Raw genomic sequence first — 21,536 nt, 5'->3', positions numbered from 1 at the left:
TTGTCTGACCCTGTCGTTGTCCGTCAAGCAACGCGATTACGTGATTATAGTTCAAGAGTTACTCTGTTAGAAACATCTCCGAGGCGGAACGAATTAGCATAAAATAGCAATTAGGACGCCGGGTGGCCTCGGGCCTCCCTTCTTACGCAAAACTGTATACCGTTTTCCGTTTTTCGAGAATGAATTTCCCCTTCGTTCGGACAATTACCGACCGGGTATTTAGCTATAGCTGAGCTTCTTTAGAATAAGAAATAGGAAAGAATACAAAGACCCAAAAAGAATCCTTAAGAAACTGTTAAAAACGTAGACAATGCCATTCTGTCTACACTTCGTTTTGTTGTTGTTGTAAGGCCTTTGGCTTTTCTCCAACCCAAGTTTGCAATGCATGACGTTGATGTATATGGATTTGAAGTCCATATTGTAAAGTGGTTATTCTTCAAATACTATTTTATGATTTTTATAGCCCCCCTTATCAAAAGGGGGCGGTTAACATTGATTGGGTATGTGAATCCAAAGACCTTAGTAACGGCTTCAACATTGCCAGTCCTGCACCAAATTTGGATGGTCCGTATTGTTTGAAGCCGTATCTTAATTAAAAATGTCTTAGTTTTAATTGACATACGCATCAATGTTCTGCGAGGGCTCAGTCACTTAGCGTAATCGGTGTGCTCGACTGTACCCTTGACTGTACTATAGGGATTACGCGTAATGTTTAAGTTTCCTGCCCTTGACAGTTCTTAATCAGTGGACAGAGATTTTAAGAGTGAATAGCCCCTCGATGTTCTGTCTTAAGATCAATATTGTAAAGATTTATTTACTTTTGAAGAAGGTTACACTCGTAACCTTCTTCATCGTCACTTTGCAATATAGCGCAAACTAAGGCGGATTAACACACAATAATAACCCCCATAAATAAAAATAAATATTTATAAAAATGCTTTAGAACTGGCATTACGCATTCTTAGTTCTAGATAAATATCAGCATAATTTATTTATGCATTTTTTTTTTGCTTTCTTGGTCTGTTTAGGTTTGCTCGGAATTGCGTGCCATCATGATGGAACAAAGAGAACTCGGCTACGCCAGGCGACCACCAGAGGTCACGACGAAGCATGGTCAGCTTAAGACGGACCGGAAGTCCCGCCCGCAGCCCGTATGCCATGACGATTTAGCCGCACTCGAGTGCCTTTCCGAGGTAAGAAGACCCCGGCCGTTTCAGCCCTCAAACCCCCCCCCTTCCCCCATTTGTTAATTGAATAGAATAGAGCCATTGGCCAGCAGCACCGTTTCTCGCATGGTCTTAAGGCGACTCGATAAGGGAGTGGTTCCTTCCTTTTCTTTTTAATTCGGTGTTGTTCACCTCAAGGTTTTGAATTTTACCGTCCGTCTCGGATTACCTCGTCCGTAACTTAACCCTGGCTACTAGTTGAGAGGATTAAGTTTGTGTTTTATTGAAAGACACTGCATGCCCTCGCTCGTCTTGCCCCTGAAGTACTTATTATAATTACCATAAAGCTTAATTTCTTTGAAGAAAAATGTAGAGAAAAAACACAGATTTAATTCTTAAAATATTACTGACCTTCAGTACCCCTGAAGCTATGCCTACCAGATTTGATAATAGTTTAATCAATATTATGCAGGGTGTTTCTGAAAGGTTTGTCAGAAATTAAAAGGGGGAGGGGTGTTCTTTGGACTATTTTGATTCAAAAGTGATCTATGACATTTTGACCTAAGGGCCACCGTTCCGTTTTGTAGGGTTATGGTTCGAATTATTCCCACACTGGAAATGATTGTTATTCAACCTCATATTTATTTGTTTAAAGTTTAATTGCGTTTTCGAAACGTTTCCAGGATGTGGTTGTCGAGCAATTAGCGTCTCGTTACCAACGAGGTCAAATCTACACGTATATCGGTGACATTCTTCTGGCCTTGAATCCTTTTCAACAACTGCCTATCTATTCGGACCTGGTGTCCATTCGTTATAAGAACCAAGCCAAAGCCAATAATCCACCACATATCTACGCCGTCGCTGACAGCGCCTACCACGCCATGCTTCATCAAAAACATAATCAAGTACGTTCAATATTAGCCTAATTTTGACCATCTTATTCAAACTGGAAAAGTCAGGGAATTTTGTAAACCTTGAAAAAAAATCTGTGGCAACCCTGGTAGATATGACCTGACACCCTTCCGTAATGTTAAACCAAAAATTCACATATTTTAGGCTTAGAGTCCCATAGAAATAGCATGGGGGTTTTTCGTGATGGTTCAACTCAAATTACTTAAAAATTACAGCAAAGTTACTCTTCGGAATACTTTTAAATTAAAAAGTAACTCTTCAGGGTGTGCCTTTTCTAATTTTCATCAAAAACAATTAAGTTTAAGTATGTTATTTTAATTAATTTGTAAATTATGGCAAAAAAAAAAAGGTTTTTCGCTGTACCAAGACAGTTTAAAATGCTAGCACATTCAAACCTATTTTGTCCTATTTTAATGCTGGTTTTTAAAAAAGGGGACCTAACCTTGTGCGCCCTAACAAGTTAATAGGGTTATGACCTAAACCGAAACCCATACATACTCAAGATCGGTTGATTTACTCTTTGAGCTATGGGAACCACGCAATGGAAAGTTAAAATTCACTTTATTCGGGTCAAAGAAACTTTGAAAATTCTTCTTGCAAAATTGAAGAGTTTAGGACGCGGAAATAAAACAGTGAGAGAGAGATTGGGGTTATCGAGCGAGACAAAAGAAAGAAACAAAAAACACAGACCTTCCTTTCGTCGTTTACCGTAAATGACCAGCAAAGTAACCATAGTTTTTGAGATATAAACGTTTCAAATGGCGCTAATAACGGTAAATCACGAGACAAAAACGTTTATTGTAACGAGGAGCGACCAAAAAACGACGTCATTTGAATTTTTCGGTTTCGGGTGACTTATTTCACTCGGTTGTTGCCTCTATGCATTGCGTGTCTTTAAGAATGAAGGAATATTTATTTTTTCTAGTCGATTTTCCCTTTTCTTGTAACAAGAGTATTTTAAAATCTAAAAGGTTTAATTGACTTTATTCTTATAATATTTTCAAATCAGGCGTAAAGAGTCGACTAACATTTTAAAAATGGAGTTTCTGTTTTTGGCAATGATTTATTTTTATTTTAAGTTGTTATAGGCTTAGTATTTTCTTCTTTATAGTTTGGTTGTTAGAATTGCTTGTAATTTTATGTACAGGGTGTTTATTTTCGGTCTATATAAGAATTTAAGTTGGATCATGCATGTTCTTTGGAAATCGATTTTGAGTCGAAAATGTAACTTCTATCTCCATTTTGCCCTAAGTTATGTTTGGAATATTTTAGGGATGACCCCTTAATTAAATTAGAAATAATTGTCTTTCAGTTTTTTAATTAAATTTAAGGGCTCATCCGTAAAATACTATGTACAATCTTAACTTAAAAACAGGGTCCCTTAGGGCAATCAAAATGAAGAGAAGTTACATTTTCGACTTGAAATTGATTTCCCATAGAACCCAATGCACGTTGGTCCTATAATTACCTTTTTTTGCAACACCCTGTATATGGTGTAATTATTGGTAATTAAAAAAATTGCGAGCTTCAATTATCATTTAATGTTCACAACTACGCCATTTTTGATAAGTATTTTTGTATGTCAGAGGGGGTCGATATTGGCATCCAGGTGTACAAAATACCTGAACTTTAAGAAATCAGGTGTTCACGCCAACAAAGATCCAAGGAATCTACCCCCTCGGTGACATTCTAACTAATCGAAAAAAAAAAACTAAAATTTGCATATTGTTTAATTTGATTTAATTTAAATTATTCAAATATACTCCAATACTTCCCGTTATATTTCACGGTTGACTAATTTGGATAAAATAAGTGTTCTAATTGATTCAAATTGATTGATTTAATTTCAGTGCGTGGTAATTAGTGGTGAAAGTGGATCGGGTAAAACGGAAAGCGCCAATTTCTTGGTACGTCATTTGGTGTCATTGGGCAAAGCGCCCAATCGCAATTTGGAAGAGAAGATATTACAAGTCAATCCGTTGATGGAAGCGTTCGGTAACGCTAAAACAGGCATCAACGATAACTCTAGTCGCTTCGGCAAATTCTTGGACTTGACCTTTACGCGTTCGGGCAAAATAACGGGGGCCAAATTATCCGTCTATTTGCTGGAACAATCCCGGGTTGTGTGGCAAGCGCCGGGCGAGAAAAACTTCCATATCTTCTACTACTTGTACGATGGATTGGCTGATGAGGACAGATTGGGAGAGTATTTCTTGGATCTCGATGTCAGTCGAAAACATCGATATTTGCAAGGAGGACTGTCCAGTAACAAGGGATCCGAAGCCAATGTTAAAACATTCAGGAACATTAAACAAGGATTTCGCCTACTTGGATTTAGGCCAAATGTAAGTCCTTTGTTTGTTCATTAATTATTCAATTAAACTTAAGCCGTGTTTACACGATGCACTTGGAAACAGTTTTGTAAAGGCCTAACCCATTTTCTTATAAAAGATCTCCTCTCCAAACATCGAAATGTTACTTAGTTTTTGACCTTTCCAAAATGGTTTCAAAGTATCTAGTGTAAAGACGGCTTTAATCAAATCAAGAAGGGATATCTAGTTGGTTAGGGAGAAGGTATAAGATGCCTAAGTATTCGCGCGCCTTAGTCCCAGTCCCCCTTTCAAAATACAAGGGGGATGTAAAAGGAGGCCGGGCTATTTCGCCTCCCCTCAGTCGGAAAATACGTAATTTTCGTCATTCGCGTTGCGCTGACGTGCGTTTTCAAGAACCAATGAGATACTGGTTGTAATTTAGAGGCGGCGGGGTTTAACTCCGGACCTACTATACGTTTGGACTGGAGAAAAAGCTGGAAATGTGCAGGCGAATTATACCTTCACCCTAGTAAACTAGATATCACTTCTTCATCAAATTAAAGTGCATAAGAAAACGTTTAGACGAAGTCCCCGTGCCGTTTTCGTACAGGCTTTTCGGTTAATTAGTTTCTTAAACTCTCTATATTATTTCAATCAACTGAAGGGTTACTTAATTGCAGCGTCAAGAACATCTGTTTCAGTTTAATTAATTGTTGTCCAGAATTAACGAGTTTTTCCTCATTGTTTTTGTTTGTAATCAAAATAACCGTTTTAAAAATAGGAAATCGACATCATATACAGCGTTTTATCGGCGATTCTTCATTTGGGTGATATTGAAGTCGTAGAAACCGAAACGGAACACAATTCTAATAAAAGCAAAATTAGAAATGAGGAAAAAGTCACTATTGGTAATTAGAAACTCCAGACTTCTTTTCAACTCGCCCAAGTACTTATCTAATATTAAAGTACAATAAATCAATTACCATTACGTAGTCGCTAGTCTTCTGGGTATAAGTAGCAGCTCTCTGTCTCAAGCTTTGACCTCAACCAGTGTTGTCACGCGTGGCGAGTCCATTACGCGCTATAACAGCGCCACGGAAGCCGCCGCCTTACGTGACGCCATGGCCAAAGCCGTTTATGGACGCTTGTTCGATTGGATAGTCAATGAAATTAATCGATTATTGTCCTTAGGAAGGATCGCTTAGTAAGCCCCGCAATTATCTCGAGTTTATTATCATTAGGGATTATTTAACCTTTGACCTTAATACCTTAGTGGCGAACCTTTATCCGTGGGTCTTTTGGATATTTTTGGGTTCGAAAATTTCCATAAAAATTCGTTTGAGCAATTATGTATTAATATTGCTAATGAACAGATTCAGTATTTTTTTAATCAACACGTTTTCACTTGGGAACAAGTAAGGCGATGAAGGGAGGTACTTTGAGAGCGTTTGATTTACCGTTATGGTTTTATTTTCTTAAATAACAGCAAGAATACATGAGTGAAGGGATTAAAGTCGATATGGTTAAGTTCAGCGATAATAGGCCAGTTTTAGACATGTTTTTAGCCAAACCCCTGGGTCTCTTAGCGTTACTTGACGAAGAAAGTCATTTTCCCAATGCAACGGATCAAAGCCTTATTGGTAATAATTTCATAGCGTATAATACTCGTTGTATTGTTCTAAGTATAACATACTTTTGTAGACAAATTCCATAACAATATTCGATCTCAATACTACGTCCGTCCAAGGTCTAACGCTTTACAATTTACCATTAAACACTACGCTGGGAAAGTAAATTATTCGGCCCATAACTTCTTGGAGAAAAACCGGAACTTTGTTCCACCGGAAATAGTGCATTTACTTCGACAATCGGATTACCCGATTGTCCAAACGCTTTTCCAAGCTCCTTTGACCAAAACTGGACATTTATGTAACACTATGGCCTTGGAAATTGACCGTTCTCGGTCCCCGATATTCAAAGAAGAATGGACTACCAAACGAGGTGTCCACGGACTCGTCAGTCAAACCAGGAACTTGCAAACAGTCTCTACTTACTACCGGTACTCCTTAATGGACTTACTACATAAAATCGTTTCCGGTACACCACACTTCGTCCGTTGTTTAAAACCAAACGATAGCAAGTTGGCCAGCTCGTTTTCGAGACAGAAAGTACTTGAACAGTTGCAGTACACTGGTGTATTGGAGACGATACGTATCCGGCAACAAGGGTTCTCTCATCGCTTACCATTCGCTGATTTCTTGAAACGATATTGTTTTCTGGCCTTTGGTTACGACGAACGCGTCATAGCCAATCAGGAGAACGCCCGTCTGCTACTTATTCGTTTGAGAATGGACGGTTGGGCCATTGGGAAGACTAAAGTCTTCTTGAAGTATTACCACGTCGAGTACTTGTCCTTGTTGTATGAAGAACAGATTAATAAGATCATCAAGGTTCAAGGTATGATTCGAAGATGGTTGGCCAGGAGGAAAGTGGCCAAGGAAAAATGGGATGTTGCTAGAAGCGTCGTCATTATGCAGAAATGTAAGTACTTGGTCTTTGGACACGAAAGTACTTAACGGGTTTAGAAGTAATTAATTTCTTGGGTTATTGCTTAAAGACGCGAGGGGATGGTTGTCCAGACGGGAACGCAATAAAGAAAGAAGGTTGGAGTTTTTTAAACAACAGGAAGAGGAAGCTAAAAGTTAGTTTTAGTATACCCTAAACTTCTAATTAGGCTTAGCTATTTTTAATTGTATTTCATTAAATGTTTTTTTAATTAAAAATTCTTTGAAGATTACATCAAAAAACTTGATTCCTACGTCAGTCACGAAGCTGCAGTCAATATACAAAAATGTAAGTAATTTAGGCTTAAGTTAAGTGTAACTGGTGGTTAGGCCTTGGCACTAATTTTGAAAAATTTAAAACAAGGTTTAACGAAAACGATGTGTTTTTATTTTCTTCTTCTTCTTATAGATGCACGTGGTTATTTAACTCGTAAGCATTTAAACCCAATCTTGGAACGTCGAAGGGGTCGAAAGAAAGGTATGTTACTTATCTTATAAACTTATGAACTATTTATTTACTGGTTTCATGACGCTATTGTTGTCTGTGTGTGAAGATTGACATATTTAATCATTGTTTATATATTTTGAAAACTAGAAATTTTAGGGGAGACGGGTCAAGATGACGCTGCTAGAACTATTCAAAAACAATGGAAGAGATATCGTGATAACACCAATCAGAAGCAGAGCAATGATTCCTCTAATAATGCCAAATTGGAAAAGGTAAGCAACATTGTTTTATTATTATTTCTTTAGTTTTAACTTAGATTATAGGAATTAACACAATTCTCACGAAAAAAGATCAGGTTTTTTTAAGAAACACCCTGTATATATTTAATTATACTCCTTATTTAATTTTAATTGTAATTAAATTAAACTTAATTTACAGTCGAGGATTATTAGCAATTATAACAATTATCACAAAAAAATCAGGTTTTTTTATGAAACACCCTGTATATATTTAATTATACTCTTAGTTTAATTGTAACTAAATTAAAGTTGATTTACTTACAGTCGAGGATTATAGCAATTAACGCAGTTCTCAGGAAAAAATCACGTTTTTATTATGAAACACCCTGTAGATATCTAATTATACTCTTAACTTAATTATAATTAAATTAAACTTAATTTACAGTCGAGGATTATAGCAATTCTCACGAAAAATTCACGTTTTTTTTAAGAAACACCCTGTATATATTTAATTATACTCCTTATTTAATTTTAATTGTAATTAAATTAAACTTAATTTACAGTCGAGGATTATTAGCAATTATAACAATTATCACAAAAAATCACGTTTTTTTATGAAACACCCTGTATATATTTAATTATACTCTTAGTTTAATTTTAATTAAATTAAAGTTGATTTACTTACAGTCGAGGATTATAGCAATTAACGCAGTTCTCAGGAAAAAATCACGTTTTTTTTATGAAACACCCTGTAGATATTTAATTATACTCTTAACTTAATTGTAATTAAATTAAACTTAATTTACAGTCGAGATCTCCGCGACCCAAAACGAAACAAACATTATACGAAGATCAGTCAAAATATTACGATACAATCGTTGCTGAAAACAAAAGGTTAGTTAATTTATTTATTTATTTCACAAAATTAGGCCTAATATTTACCTAATTCTTAAATTAAATTTCATTTAATTCTGATAAATATAAGTTAATATTTACACTTATAATCTAATTCTAACTGCCTACGTATCTTATTTAATTTAAACGCTGCGGGGATAAAAAAAATCAAACAAAATTAAACTTAATCGCAATTAAAAAAAAAATAAATAAAAAAAGCGAGGATAAATCGGATGATGAATTGGATAGCGGAAGTGAACCTGAGGAAGAAGATCAGGATATTCCTTGGGATGCTCCAATTTTGATTATAGAGGAAAAATTGAAACCTAAAGCGTTCGTTTAATATCGATTTTATTCTTTCAAGTCAAATACTTAGGCTGTCCCTTAGAGAGTTCCACGACCTTTTACTTAGAAGACTTATTTTATTACTTTTAAGTACTCTTTTATTTAGAAAAAGAAAGAAAAAAATCTGTTCAATAGATTTAGAGAGAGAGAGAGTAGTACTTAGTTTCAACTTTACCTTTATCAAAAGTTCGTAGATAAAAGCACAAAAGTGTACTTTATTGAAGTTTGCTCGTGCCATGTAATATGAGAAACGCCCCCCTTTGCCTTTCAGAATAGTGTCGACCCCCATCTGCGTATGATTATCTTTACGACCGATGACCGTAGCACAGGGAACATGAGTGAATAGACCATTTCGATGTAACTAAGAGGGAAAGACAAAGTGGGGGTAAAAATTTGCCTTCCATCTCGTTTTCTGGCGCCTGCGCTGTTATCTTTTTGTATCTCATGAGAGTGCGCAGAGACGGATGGCCCGATACTGAGGGTTGCCTACCTCCCTTTTGTACATCGAAAAGGTCTATAGGTTCCTAAAGTAGAAGATAATAGATCTAGTACCAAGAATTAACGTTTGGATCGACACCATAGAGTACTTATTATTTTCTATAAACCTTTGACCCTCAAAAAAGCTCTTCTCTGATTGGTTGGTTGGATCGTGTATGGGGTTGAGAATAGGGTCGTTTGCTTCTCATTTTACATGGCTGAGAATTGTCAACGAAGTATACTTTTTGGTTTTTATCTATATGGACTTTTGGTAATACTTAGAAAGTTTAAACTTTAGCTTTATGCTGGCTGCTTTAATGCAGTTTTGAATGATTTATTTGGATTTCGCGAACTCTTAAAGGCAAAAACGGGAACAAGAAATCGAAGTTGGGAAATTCGTACGAGAGGGATTGCATACGAATTTGGCTGAAGCTAAAGCTAGAGAGAATATGATGTTCGGAAAATGGATGGGACTCATTCCGAGTGATGCCAAAGGTCAGTAGTTTCAATTTATGCGCCCGCGTCCGGTTTTTGGACTAAATCACAGTTGTCTTTATCAGTTGTTGTTAGATATTTAAATCTAATTTGAGCCTAACTTTCAGTTTAATGACTACAGTTTGATCATATTTCGTTAAACATTTTAAACTAATTTGGGCCCAACCTTTAGCTTAGTGACCCTAGTCTGATCATTTTTCCTTCAAGCCTAATTTAAGCCTAACCTTTGGGTTATTGACTTTGGAATGACCATTTTTCATTAAGACTAATTTGGGTCAAACTCTAGTCTGATATTTATGGTTAAGCCTAATCCGATTCCCTCCCCAGAGTCCCAGACGCTACGTGTTCTGTTTTTGTTTACTTCATTAATATAACATGGATGAAGGATGCGCGTGAAAAACATTCGACGCTCAAGAGGATGTGCAACTCCCTATACTAAAAAGTAGACAAGTCGATACTAGCGCCGCCTGGCTACCAGCGCTGGAAACCCTCGCGGGAAAAATAAAAAATACTGGACATAAGAAAAAAACCACTGTTTTGCTTCTAGCAGACGACGCTAAGGAAAAAAATTGACGGTAGCGCGTGTTTTTTTCTTATACCCAGTATTTTTTATTTTTCCCGCGAGGGTTTCCAGCGCTGGTAGCCAGGCGGCGCTAGTATCGACTTGTCTACTTTTTAGTATAGGGAGTTGCACATCCTGTAGAGCGTCGAATGTTTTTCACGCGCATCCTTCATCCATGAATATAATATAAAGTCGTAACCTTTGGCCTAATCCTTGTTGTTCAATTCTAATTCGGGCCTAACTTGTTTTTAATTCGATTATAGATACGGTTCCGAGGAGCTACTTATTCGGTAGTCAACCGACTCAGAAACTGCATGATAATCGTTACGGGAATTCCAGTGGAGCCAGTAGCGGCGTTACGTCACCAGCCGAATCCGGAAGTCCTAAAAGTCAAAAGTCGAATGCATCTTTCGGGAAGAGACCCACTATGGCCGAAATAGAAGGATGGTGGAGAAGGTCACCTGGTGCTGATAGTCGAAGGTAAGGATTTTTAAATTACCAAAATGTTTCATGAACTTTATCTAGAAAATATACCGAATCGCCACGCGTTGCGACCGCCTGAAATTTCCTTGAGTTTTCCTTGAATTTTACTAAAAATTATAAATTTCTTTGAATTTTACTAAAAAATTATAAATTTCTTTGAATTTTACTAAAAAATTATAAATTTCTTTGAATTTTACTAAAAAATTATAAATTTCTTTGAATTTTACTAAAAAATTATAAATTTCTTTGAATTTTACTAAAAAATTATAAATTTCTTTGAATTTTACTAAAAAATGATAAATTTCTTCGAATTTTACTAAAAATTATAATTCTTTGAATTTTCCACGAATCTTACTAAAAAAAATTATAAATTTCTTTGAATTTTCCACGAATCTTACTAAAAAATTATAAATTTCTTTGAATTTTCCACGAATCTTACTAAAAAAATTATAAATTTTCCCCGACTTTTCCCTGAATTTTAACAAAAACTAATAGATTTCCCGGACTTTTCTTTGAATCTTAACAAAAATATTAAATATTCCGGAATTTTCCTTGAATTTTAACAAAAATAATAAATTTCCTGAACTTTTCCTTGAATTCTACTAAAAATTATAAAATTTCCCTGCTGTTTTTCCCTGAATTTTACTAAAAAAATTTTAGTCACAAATTAATTTCTGCCATTTAACGAAAATTACTTTACTTCCTTATAATTCAGTTCTGACGATTCAAACGCCAACATGGACCCAGACCAAGGACCTTTTCAATTTCGTAAAATGCTCCGTCCTCCCATTGCGGTCATTAACAGCAACATTAATCATCAGTCAAACAACAACCACAACCTATTACACCCTCATCAACAACCCCAACCCCAACACAACTATCACAAACACAACCAGTCCCAATCCTCTTCAACATCCGCTTACCAACAACGAAGTAACAACAACAACCGAAGTCAATATCAACATCAACATCAACAATTCAACAACACTCCGCAGTCAAAAGGAGCTCCCAGACAACAACTGATCACCCTTCAAAATGTCATGTCCAACAAAGATTATCGCAAGAAACCGACCTCTATTTCGACCAACGTGACGTCATCCAATAATAACATCAACAACGATGATGATAACGCCGGCCCTTACGATTTCAGGAAGTTGTTGAGGAAAACTGACCACGCCCCCACAGAGACTTTGAGAAGGTGTAAAGGTTTGAAACCGTTCACGACCGATAAAAATGACCCATTGGTAAATATCAGCATTATGGGGAGAAGTATCGAGTTGTAAGGGTTTTGTTTAATTGTTGTTGACCTTTTGACCTCGCTGGAACCGATTCTAAAGTCTTTACATATCGTTTTTGTCCGAATGTATTTTTTTAGAAATTTTGAGTTTTTATTTTGTAATTTTTTTTTGAACTTCGTTAGGCTCAGAATTTCTGATGACGTTCTGCGATTGAAATGATTTTAGTTACGTTTATTAAAGACCATATTTGAAGTTAAATTTTAATTCCAGGTCTACTATGAATTTTCGTGGAATTTTTTTTTCAGTCGATTTATATGAATTTCGCTTGATATAAGTGGGTTTTAAAATAATTTAATTCGTGAGGATTTTGCTTGAATTTGTCGGTTTTATTAACGAAACTGACAATACATAGTTTTCAGACTAGGAGTATTGATACAATTTACTGGTATCAGGAGGTCAAGCTACGTGGTGCTGCACTTTGTCCACCTAATAGCCTGACTTCCTGGTGTAAATGGTATCAATCATCCTAGTCTGAAGTGAAAACTATGTATTGATGGAATTTATCCTTTAATGTTTCGGTTTTATTAACAAAACGAAACTGAAAATTTTTGGAAATTTCGCTTGAACTTTTCGGCTTTATTAATAAAACTAACAATTGTTGGAAATTTCACTTAAATTTGTAAGTCTTAAAAAGACTGACAATCCACATGAATTTCGCTTGAATTTGTTGGTTTTAACAAGACTGACATTTCATGGGAATTTCGCTTAAATTTGTCGGTTTACAAAAGACTTTGACAATTCACGGGAATTTCGCGAGAATTTGTCACTGATTTTAACAAAACGTGAAATTCATGGATAAAGGGTCGAGAATTTTTCGGGTTTTTTAATTTCAATCAATGGTTAATTTAAGTGAATTATGGACTTCTGGTTTCGAGCGAATTCTTGTTAGTTTTCAATAGACCATGAGAATTCCGTGGGTGACGACAATGTTGGAAAGAATTCATATCCCCATAATTCTCAGGGTCAATTCCAAAATTAAAAAATAATCTACGAGAAATTAACTTCAAATAATGGACTTCATGTTCCCCGTGTTCATTTGTGATAACTAACCTATTAACAAAACCAAACAAACAAAAAAAAAAACCCAAAACCAGACAAATCTTAAACTAGTGCAATTTTATTATATTTTTTAAATTAGCAATTACTAATATATATCTATATATATAACCAGGAATACATACAGCTATAATAGGAATAATTGTGTAGCCATTTTCACCCAACGTATCTAGGCCGATTTTGTGGGAGGAGCTATACTAATCACTATGTATGACGAATAATCTATCACGCAGCGCGCCTATAGGAACTCGCGTTGCTACAAACAAATACGCCATTAGAATTATTACTAGGCGTGACGTATAGTAAATTCTCAAGCCCGGTATACCCACAAAACCCGGCTAGAAATTAACATGGGATATTTTAGTGTACACAATAACTCCTATTAGCTGTTATGTATTCCTGATGTATAACGAATTAACGAAATTTTTAATAGACATAATATTAAAAATAATACTTATTATTATTATTAACGAGTTGCGAAAACGATCCCAATTTAGAAAAATGTATATTTACCCATGATTTTATATGATCGGAGATAATTTAATAAGATGTACATAATGTAGAAAGTAAGATATAAACAAATTATATTAATCAATTATTGTATGCAATGTGATATTGTCTTGGGTCTAAAGGCATAAGTTTATGACTATAATCCGGTAAGTAATAACAAATACGTTTCCACCAAGGACAACAAATGGCTTTTTTTAAACCCCGAAAGATAACGTCATAAAGTATAGCGCTGATTGGTCGACCAAAGAAGTTATAGAGAAAGCACCACGAACAAAAGATATTCTAAAACTCCCAATGCCCTGAACGTCTAATTTTAGTAGAATGAAGGAAATCGCTAACGTAAAATTGAAGTAGAGCGCTGATTGGTCGACCAAAGAGGATCGAGAGACCAGAAGAGAAAGCACCACGAACAAAAGATATTCTAAAAACCCCAATGCCTCAAACTTCTGTTTTAGTAGATGACGTAATTTTAAAGTATAGCGCTGATTGGTCGACCAAAGAAGCTAGAGAGAGGGAGAGCAGCAAGAACACAAAATATATGCCTTAAAAGTCTACTGGTTTTAGGGGAGAAAGGAAGACTATGTTTTAAATTATTTAGGGTTGATTGGTCGACCAAAGAGGAAAACCTCGCTGCTTAGAAACTGTCCTACCCACTCTTTAGTGACGTCAAAGAAAGCTAGACTGCTGTTGACGGGAGGATTAAATATACTACATGGAGACTTATAATGAATTGATTATAAACTTATAGGCTTAAAAACTAATTCAATATTGAAACATTTAATTTTAAACTCATTTTAATCAAGATTTCTTTTTCTTTTTTTATTATTTTCAAAATTCATATTGTTTTGACATTATTTATAGTGAACATAATTGAGCGTCCATCAAGAGTTCCTGGAACGTTTTTTTGGTCTTGACATCAAACAAGTCATGAGGTTTTGGTTTTCTTTTTTTATTTAAACATCGTCCTAACTTATTTTTTCTTAAAACATTTTTTTTAACTAAAATGTTAACTATCTTCTGTTGATTCTTGGCTTATGATTATTATTGTGATTGTTATTATTAACCATTCCATTACTATGAGTGGCCATTGGAGGTGGTCTTATTGGTAAATTGGGCGCGTTAGCGTATGGAATTGGCCTATTGACCCCTCGTGGCCCAAATGAAGACTGACCATTACCTATTGAAATAATTATGAGATGAATTTCTCAGGGCATAGGAAAGGATTTATTAAAATTTCCCATGAATATTGAACCGTTACGAGTACAATATTCATGGGAAATATTAATAAATTCATATATTTACCACCAGGATTTGAACCAGGCATATTTGGTATTATATTTTGAATTTGTGGTTGCGTTTGGTTTACAGCCGATAGAGGTTGATTTAAAGTAGGTGAACCTCTAGCTTCCGATTGCTAATTAAAATTAATTTGATTTTTAATTTAGCTTAATTAAAGAAATTATTAAAAAAAATTGATAATTTCTTTACAAATTTAGCTTGCAATTGCTGCATCATTTCAGGATTAGGTTCGCTCATATTAGGTAGTTCGGTAAAAACCATACAAAATCTAATATTTAATTTAATTTAAATGTTAATTAAAATTAAACTTAATTAGAGTTAGATTTAATTATCTCTAACTCACTCTCCGATTTTTTGAATTTCTCCACCTTTCCCCGTATATAAAGTAAGGCAACTTTTCCATAATGAGGAATAACTTTACCAAAAATAATTTTAGGTCAATTTTAGACCAAATTAGACTTAATTAACACGGGTCAACAAAAGATGGCGTACCCTTTGGTGATTCTACATATATCCCCAGGTTGTAAATAAACTCCAGGTTCGTCCCATACAGATAAATTTATAGACGCTGATCTGTCAGCTATTTTACACGTTCTGACGTCATGGCCATCTTTGGTTGTGTTGGGGCGTCCTTAATTATAATTAAAAATAGACCAAAATACTTAAAATAGCGGAAAATACGCTGTTAACATCATAGCAAGGTCATAATGTACTTGGAAAATTTCCTACAAATTAGATTTATATTTATACTACGCGAAAAATACAGCTGGTACCCATTAAATAGGCAAGCAGCAATTTCCTGCTTTTAACAGTATTAAACTCTAAAGAAATATAACCTGGATTGCTAACTCTATGCATGATAAAAGTACCGTTGGTACTCAAGGCTAAAAGTACTGTGTACCGCTTGTAGCTGACTCATTCTATGATATCGTTTAAATAGATAAACAAAAATAGACCAAAAATGCCACGACAATGACACGGAATTTCGCGATAGGCAAAAGTCATAGAGAAAAATAGACCAAAATCTAGAAAAACATTTTCTCTTACCAACTTCTAAAACGATGAAAATCAAATTAAGATTTTTCATTCCGTGTTTCAGATCGCGAATATTTGTCATCTCCATTTTCCAACTTTATTTTTGCTTTTGACGGGCCGCACTGTCATGAATAGCGGGAAAGCGAAACCGCTCGCAATTTAAAAACAATTTCGAATCGCGCGCGCTGACGTTATCGCTTTCGTTACGTCACTTTTTTTACCCAATCGTATCGTTCCAAATGGCCGAAGCCGTCAGGGTTCCCTTTATTATTCGCGTTAGGGCTTGGTCCGAAAAATCGAAAATAGAGACTCTATGGGTTGAAAATAAGGTCCAATTTGATATCGTAGACGTTTAGGCTTCGTTATTAATTAATAATTAGCTATCTTAAATCATTAATCGTAAGGATTTAAACGAATTTTCGTTTTCCTTTGGGACCGCGGTTTTCGACGATTCGCCTTTGAGTGTAGTACGTCTTTGTTCGTGGGGGCCTAACTGGGGAACTTGGGGATGGCTGGCAATGAGAGTGGGATTTAAAAGGGGTCGGATAGAACTTTTCCCCCTACTGTGGCGGCGCTGATATCGGGCGCTCGTGACGTTGCCCTTATTATTATTTGCATGTTAGGATTCAGAGCCTCGTTCCCTGGCTGATTGCGCAATTTGTTAGGGGGAGGAAACGTCTTTATTGTCGATAGATGTAATCTGTGTAGTAGATTTTAAATGCATTAAAAACGAGTCTAACGACTGAAAGTTGAAAAGTGTGAAAAGTTAAGCCTAATCGCGAAACCTAGCATGACAAAGACTGTTTCATTTTAATCAGTATTAGCAGACTAGCTTCAAAGGTTCAAAGGTCATACCGGGATTCTGTAAGTACTAAGTACTAATTTCTAATCATTTATAATTATTATCAACGTTTAATTGAATCGTTATTGTTAATATTTTATGCATTAAATTGAATCTGGGGTGTCAGAGACTCAAAGATAGGTCCATTGAGTCCAAATAAAATGAATAAATTATAGGCCTTATAAAATTTGTTTATGAAATATTATAGAATAGAACATATAGGCATTGATAACTTATAATGCCGTCACAACTCACAACACGACTTTTATATAATTTATTGCATATTTATTTAGGTTTTTAACCTTGCATTGTAGTAAGAATTAAAAAAATTAGTGATAGTAAGGAATTTGTTATTTAGGTTATCTTTTGTATTCAAAGAGTTATGTTTTCTCTATAAAATGAGCTTTAATTTGAATTTTGGCCAGCATAGCAGACACAATTTGAATCAAAAATTTCCAATCTAGACTAGTTTGGCACCCCAATAATAATAAGGACTTTAAAATAATTACATTTAAGAGTTAGTTTTCCTTTTAATAGGTTACTAAAAATTTTAACAATATACAAATGGCAGCTTCATTAGTAAACCGATCCATTCAAAATATGAGCAAAATTAGTCCCCTTTCAGTCTTAAAAAGAAGTAATGTTAGATCAGTAAGCTCTTCTAATATGAGACAAAATTCAAGCCGATTGAGTGGTAAAGTTGCATTGGTTACAGCATCAACTGAAGGGTGAGTTTAATCACAGCCCACTCGATCACGCAAGTTGCACCAAAGAGAATATAGGGGAGGAGTTGAAGCTCTCCCGCTCCACAAGGCTAAATTACATTGTTGCCCCTAAATTATACTAGTGGTACGAGGGAGTTTCCGGCTCAGTCGCGCCACCTACGATACCGTTAAATGTCTCAAACGGAAATGCCTCGGTACTGCGCTTTGAAGATGCGCGGTAGGAAAAGAGCAACAAGATTTTCCCCTCTTTCCACTCCTCCCTATATATTCTCTTTGGTTGCACGCGCGTGCAACGTGCGTGATCGAGTGGGCTGTGGCTTAATAAACAGTTTAAGCTCGGTTTAAGCTATTTGGGTGATAAATTTCGGTTAATTTTTTGATTTAGAATTGGCTTAGCCATTGCTAGAAAATTAGGCCAAGATGGTGCTAAAGTTATAATTAGTAGCAGACGCAAAACTAAAGTCGACAGTGCTTTAGAAACTTTAAAAAACGAAGGTTTAGATGTGTTGGGAACTGTCTGTCACGTTGGTGAAGAGAAAGATAGAAAACATTTAGTTGAATTTGTAAGAAAAATCTGTTAAAAATATACATAATTTTCAGACTAGGAGGACTGATACCATTTACACCAGGAGTTGAGGCTACTTTTTACTTCACTTAGTCCGCGAAGTAGCCCGGCCTCCTGGTGTAAATTGCATCAATACTCCTAGGTCTAAAAAACGATGTATTGCATTGAAATAAATGTTTGAAATTAATTAATTATTAGGCTGTTAAAAACGCTGGTGGAATTGATATATTAGTTTCTAATGCAGCTGTTAATCCATATTTTGGACCTCTGCTTGAAGTGAGCATTAATTGATTGGCATTAACAATTAATTTTTAATTTAGTTGTTAATTAATTGCAATTTGTATTAAATTAATTTAATATAGACTAAAGAGCCAGTTTGGGATAAAATCTTCTCAATTAATGTTAAAAATGCTTTTCAACTATCGCAATTAGTTGTTGAAGAAATGGAAAAAAGAAAGTACGAATATTAAAGTTAAATTTTAATGAATTAAAGGTAATTAATGCTAATTAATGTTTATTAATTGGCAGTGGTGGTTCTATTGTTTACATATCATCCATCGCGGCTTATACCCCCATGCCTGTAAGTAATTATTATTAAATTTAATTTAATTTAAATTAACCACTAATAATTCTATTAATAATTTTGTTTAGTTAATTGTTAAATTTTAATTAACAACTAATTGTATTTTAATTTAATTATAACAGATGCTGGGTGTTTACTCCATCAGTAAAACTGCTCTCTTAGGTTTATCAAAAGCCATGGCGGTAGAATGCGCTCCGTTAAACATAAGAGTTAACGCTGTTTGTCCCGGAATTATTGATACAAAATTTAGCGCAACGGTAATTAACCTTTAATTTAATTTTTATGGTTTTAACTTTTAATTACTAAATTATAATTTGTTTCTTATTAGTTATTAGAGAACAAGGATGTAGTTGAACCATTTTTGGAATCGCTTCTTATAAAACGGTTTGTTTGTTTGTTTTAAACTTAATTAATTTTAAATTGTGGGGGATTATTTTAATTTTAAGTTCAAAATTAATTTTAGGGCTGGTCAGCCAAATGAGATCAGTGGATTAGTTTCCTTCCTTTGTTCCGATGAAGCTTCCTACATTAGCGGGGAAACTTACTGTATTACTGGTGGAATACATTCGAGGTTGTAATTAAAGGCTAAATTGAAAGTGGTCAATGTAATTAATTACTAATTAGCCTTTGGATGGTGTAAGGTTCAGTATAAAGGTGACATACTGCTAAAAAATTTAATCAATGATCAAACCATGACATTAATCGTTAATTATGGAAGTTATATAATACTTTAATGCAATATTATAATTATAATTATTATTATATTAAATTCAATATTTTTTGATAATTTGTTCAAATTTATTTGAATTTTCAGCCTAATTTCGTTCTTAAAGCCATTTTTTGCCATAAAGTTTTACTGCTAACTAAAACTAGGGTTTTATGTGACTCATTTTAATAGTATTTTATTTTTCCAGAATTATACGATTTTATAATACGTTTTTCTCGCCCTTATAGGACGTTTTCCCCGCCTTTATAGGACGTTTTCCCCGCCCTTATAGGACGTTTTCCCCGCCCTTATAGGACGTTTTCCCCGCCCTTATAGGACGTTTTTCCCGTCCTTATAGGACGTTTTCCCCGCCCTTATAGGACGTTTTCCCCGCCCTTATAGGACGTTTTCCCCGCCCTTATAGGACGTTTTCCTCGCCCTTATAGGACGTTTTCCTCGCCCTTATAGGACGTTTTCCTCGCCCTTATAGGACGTTTTCCTCGCCCTTATAGGACGTTTTCCCCGCCCTTATAGGACGTTTTCCTCGCCCTTATAGGACGTTTTCCTCGCCCTTATAGGACGTTTTCCTCGCCCTTATAGGACGTTTTCCTCGCCCTTATAGGACGTTTTCCCCGCCCTTATAGGACGTTTTCCTCGCCCTTATAGGACGTTTTCCCCGCCCTTATAGGACGTTTTCCTCGCCCTTATAGGACGTTTTCCTCGCCCTTATAGGACGTTTTCCTCGCCCTTATAGGACGTTTTCCTCGCCCTTATAGGACGTTTTCCCCGCCCTTATAGGACGTTTCGCCCGCCCTTATAGGACGTTTTCCCCGCCCTTATAGGACGTTTTCCCCGCCCTTATAGGACGTTTTCCTCGCCCTTATAGGACGTTTTCCTCGCCCTTATAGGACGTTTTCCTCGCCCTTATAGGACGTTTTCCCCGCCCTTATAGGACGTTTCGCCCGCCCTTATAGGACGTTTCGCCCGTCCTTATAGGACGTTTCGCCCGTCCTTATAGGACGTTTTCCCCGCCCTTATAGGACGTTTTCCCCGCCCTTATAGGACGTTTTCCCCGCCCTTATAGGACGTTTTCCTCGCCCTTATAGGACGTTTTCCTCGCCCTTATAGGACGTTTTCCTCGCCCTTATAGGACGTTTTCCTCGCCCTTATAGGACGTTTTCCCCGCCCTTATAGGACGTTTTCCTCGCCCTTATAGGACGTTTTCCCCGCCCTTATAGGACGTTTTCCTCGCCCTTATAGGACGTTTTCCTCGCCCTTATAGGACGTTTTCCTCGCCCTTATAGGACGTTTTCCTCGCCCTTATAGGACGTTTTCCCCGCCCTTATAGGACGTTTCGCCCGCCCTTATAGGACGTTTTCCCCGCCCTTATAGGACGTTTTCCTCGCCCTTATAGGACGTTTTCCTCGCCCTTATAGGACGTTTTCCCCGCCCTTATAGGACGTTTCGCCCGCCCTTATAGGACGTTTCGCCCGTCCTTATAGGACGTTTCGCCCGTCCTTATAGGACGTTTCGCCCGTCCTTATAGGACGTTTTCCCCGCCCTTATAGGACGTTTTCCCCGCCCTTATAGGACGTTTTCCCCGCCCTTATAGGACGTTTTCCCCGCCCTTATAGGACGTTTTCCCCGCCCTTATAGGACGTTTTCCCCGCCCTTATAGGACGTTTTCTCCGCCCTTATAGGACGTTTTCCCCGCCCTTATAGGACGTTTTCCCCGCCCTTATAGGACGTTTAACCCGCCCTTATAGGACGTTTTCCCCGCCTTTACAGGACGTTTCTCCCGCCCTTATAGGACGTTTTTTCCGCCATTATAGGACGTTCTTCCCGCCCATTTAGGACGTTTTTCTCGCCATTATAGGAGGTGGGACGCTTGAAAATGGGGGAGTAATACACGGAAAATTGGCGGGCGGTCTTCCTGATTTGTCAGACATAGACCGCCCGTCATTTTTCCGAGTATTCCTCCCTCATTTCTAGCGTCTCGCGGGACTTGGAGTCGTTCCACA

At 36.3% G+C, this 21,536-nt stretch overlaps 3 protein-coding genes across 4 annotated transcripts in view; 2 read left to right on the top strand and 1 right to left on the bottom strand.

Moving 5' to 3' along the window:
• Window positions 1-13,846, top strand: part of ninaC (STKc_myosinIII_N_like and MYSc_Myo21 domain-containing protein ninaC) — a 47,396-nt gene extending 33,550 nt beyond the window's left edge. The window contains exons 11-27 of one of the 2 annotated variants that reach the window (XM_089858667.1): window positions 1,029-1,193; window positions 1,850-2,071; window positions 3,929-4,423; window positions 5,172-5,298; window positions 5,384-5,594; window positions 5,664-5,805; window positions 5,877-6,030; window positions 6,092-6,931; window positions 7,008-7,091; window positions 7,184-7,243; window positions 7,364-7,432; window positions 7,550-7,674; window positions 8,450-8,535; window positions 8,755-8,868; window positions 9,719-9,852; window positions 10,678-10,894; window positions 11,613-13,846. In XM_089858667.1, the coding sequence (XP_089714793.1) occupies window positions 1,029-1,193; window positions 1,850-2,071; window positions 3,929-4,423; window positions 5,172-5,298; window positions 5,384-5,594; window positions 5,664-5,805; window positions 5,877-6,030; window positions 6,092-6,931; window positions 7,008-7,091; window positions 7,184-7,243; window positions 7,364-7,432; window positions 7,550-7,674; window positions 8,450-8,535; window positions 8,755-8,868; window positions 9,719-9,852; window positions 10,678-10,894; window positions 11,613-12,180 (3,813 nt within the window). In that variant the 3' untranslated portion in view covers window positions 12,181-13,846. The remainder of the gene's footprint in view (window positions 1-1,028; window positions 1,194-1,849; window positions 2,072-3,928; window positions 4,424-5,171; window positions 5,299-5,383; window positions 5,595-5,663; window positions 5,806-5,876; window positions 6,031-6,091; window positions 6,932-7,007; window positions 7,092-7,183; window positions 7,244-7,363; window positions 7,433-7,549; window positions 7,675-8,449; window positions 8,536-8,754; window positions 8,869-9,718; window positions 9,853-10,677; window positions 10,895-11,612) is intronic. The other variant, XM_089858668.1, reaches the window with a different exon arrangement.
• Window positions 13,847-14,537: 691 nt separating this feature from the next.
• Window positions 14,538-16,579, bottom strand: LOC149710013 (SOSS complex subunit B2). Its single transcript, XM_089858645.1, has 6 exons — window positions 16,108-16,579; window positions 15,553-15,691; window positions 15,404-15,475; window positions 15,250-15,328; window positions 15,064-15,175; window positions 14,538-14,938 (listed from the first exon to the last, which is right to left on the bottom strand). The coding sequence occupies exons 1-6, from the start codon at window positions 16,181-16,183 to the stop codon at window positions 14,772-14,774; spliced, it is 645 nt and encodes a 214-aa protein (XP_089714771.1). The 5' UTR covers window positions 16,184-16,579; the 3' UTR covers window positions 14,538-14,771.
• A 154-nt stretch (window positions 16,580-16,733) lies between these two features.
• Window positions 16,734-19,596, top strand: LOC149710012 (dehydrogenase/reductase SDR family member 4-like). The gene is made up of 9 exons (XM_089858644.1): window positions 16,734-16,959; window positions 17,474-17,664; window positions 18,047-18,224; window positions 18,425-18,502; window positions 18,589-18,683; window positions 18,755-18,806; window positions 18,932-19,066; window positions 19,138-19,193; window positions 19,273-19,596. The coding sequence occupies exons 2-9, from the start codon at window positions 17,501-17,503 to the stop codon at window positions 19,385-19,387; spliced, it is 873 nt and encodes a 290-aa protein (XP_089714770.1). The 5' UTR covers window positions 16,734-16,959; window positions 17,474-17,500; the 3' UTR covers window positions 19,388-19,596.
• Window positions 19,597-21,536: the final 1,940 nt, after the last annotated feature.

Source organism: Phalangium opilio, unplaced genomic scaffold, assembly GCF_054372755.1.
Source record: "Phalangium opilio isolate 3A_F unplaced genomic scaffold, DU_Popi_V2 ptg000011l_1, whole genome shotgun sequence".
NCBI classification, from domain to species: Eukaryota; Metazoa; Arthropoda; class Arachnida; order Opiliones; family Phalangiidae; genus Phalangium; species Phalangium opilio.
Note: the sequence above shows the minus strand (reverse complement) of the source record. Positions and strands in the feature narration are given on the sequence as shown.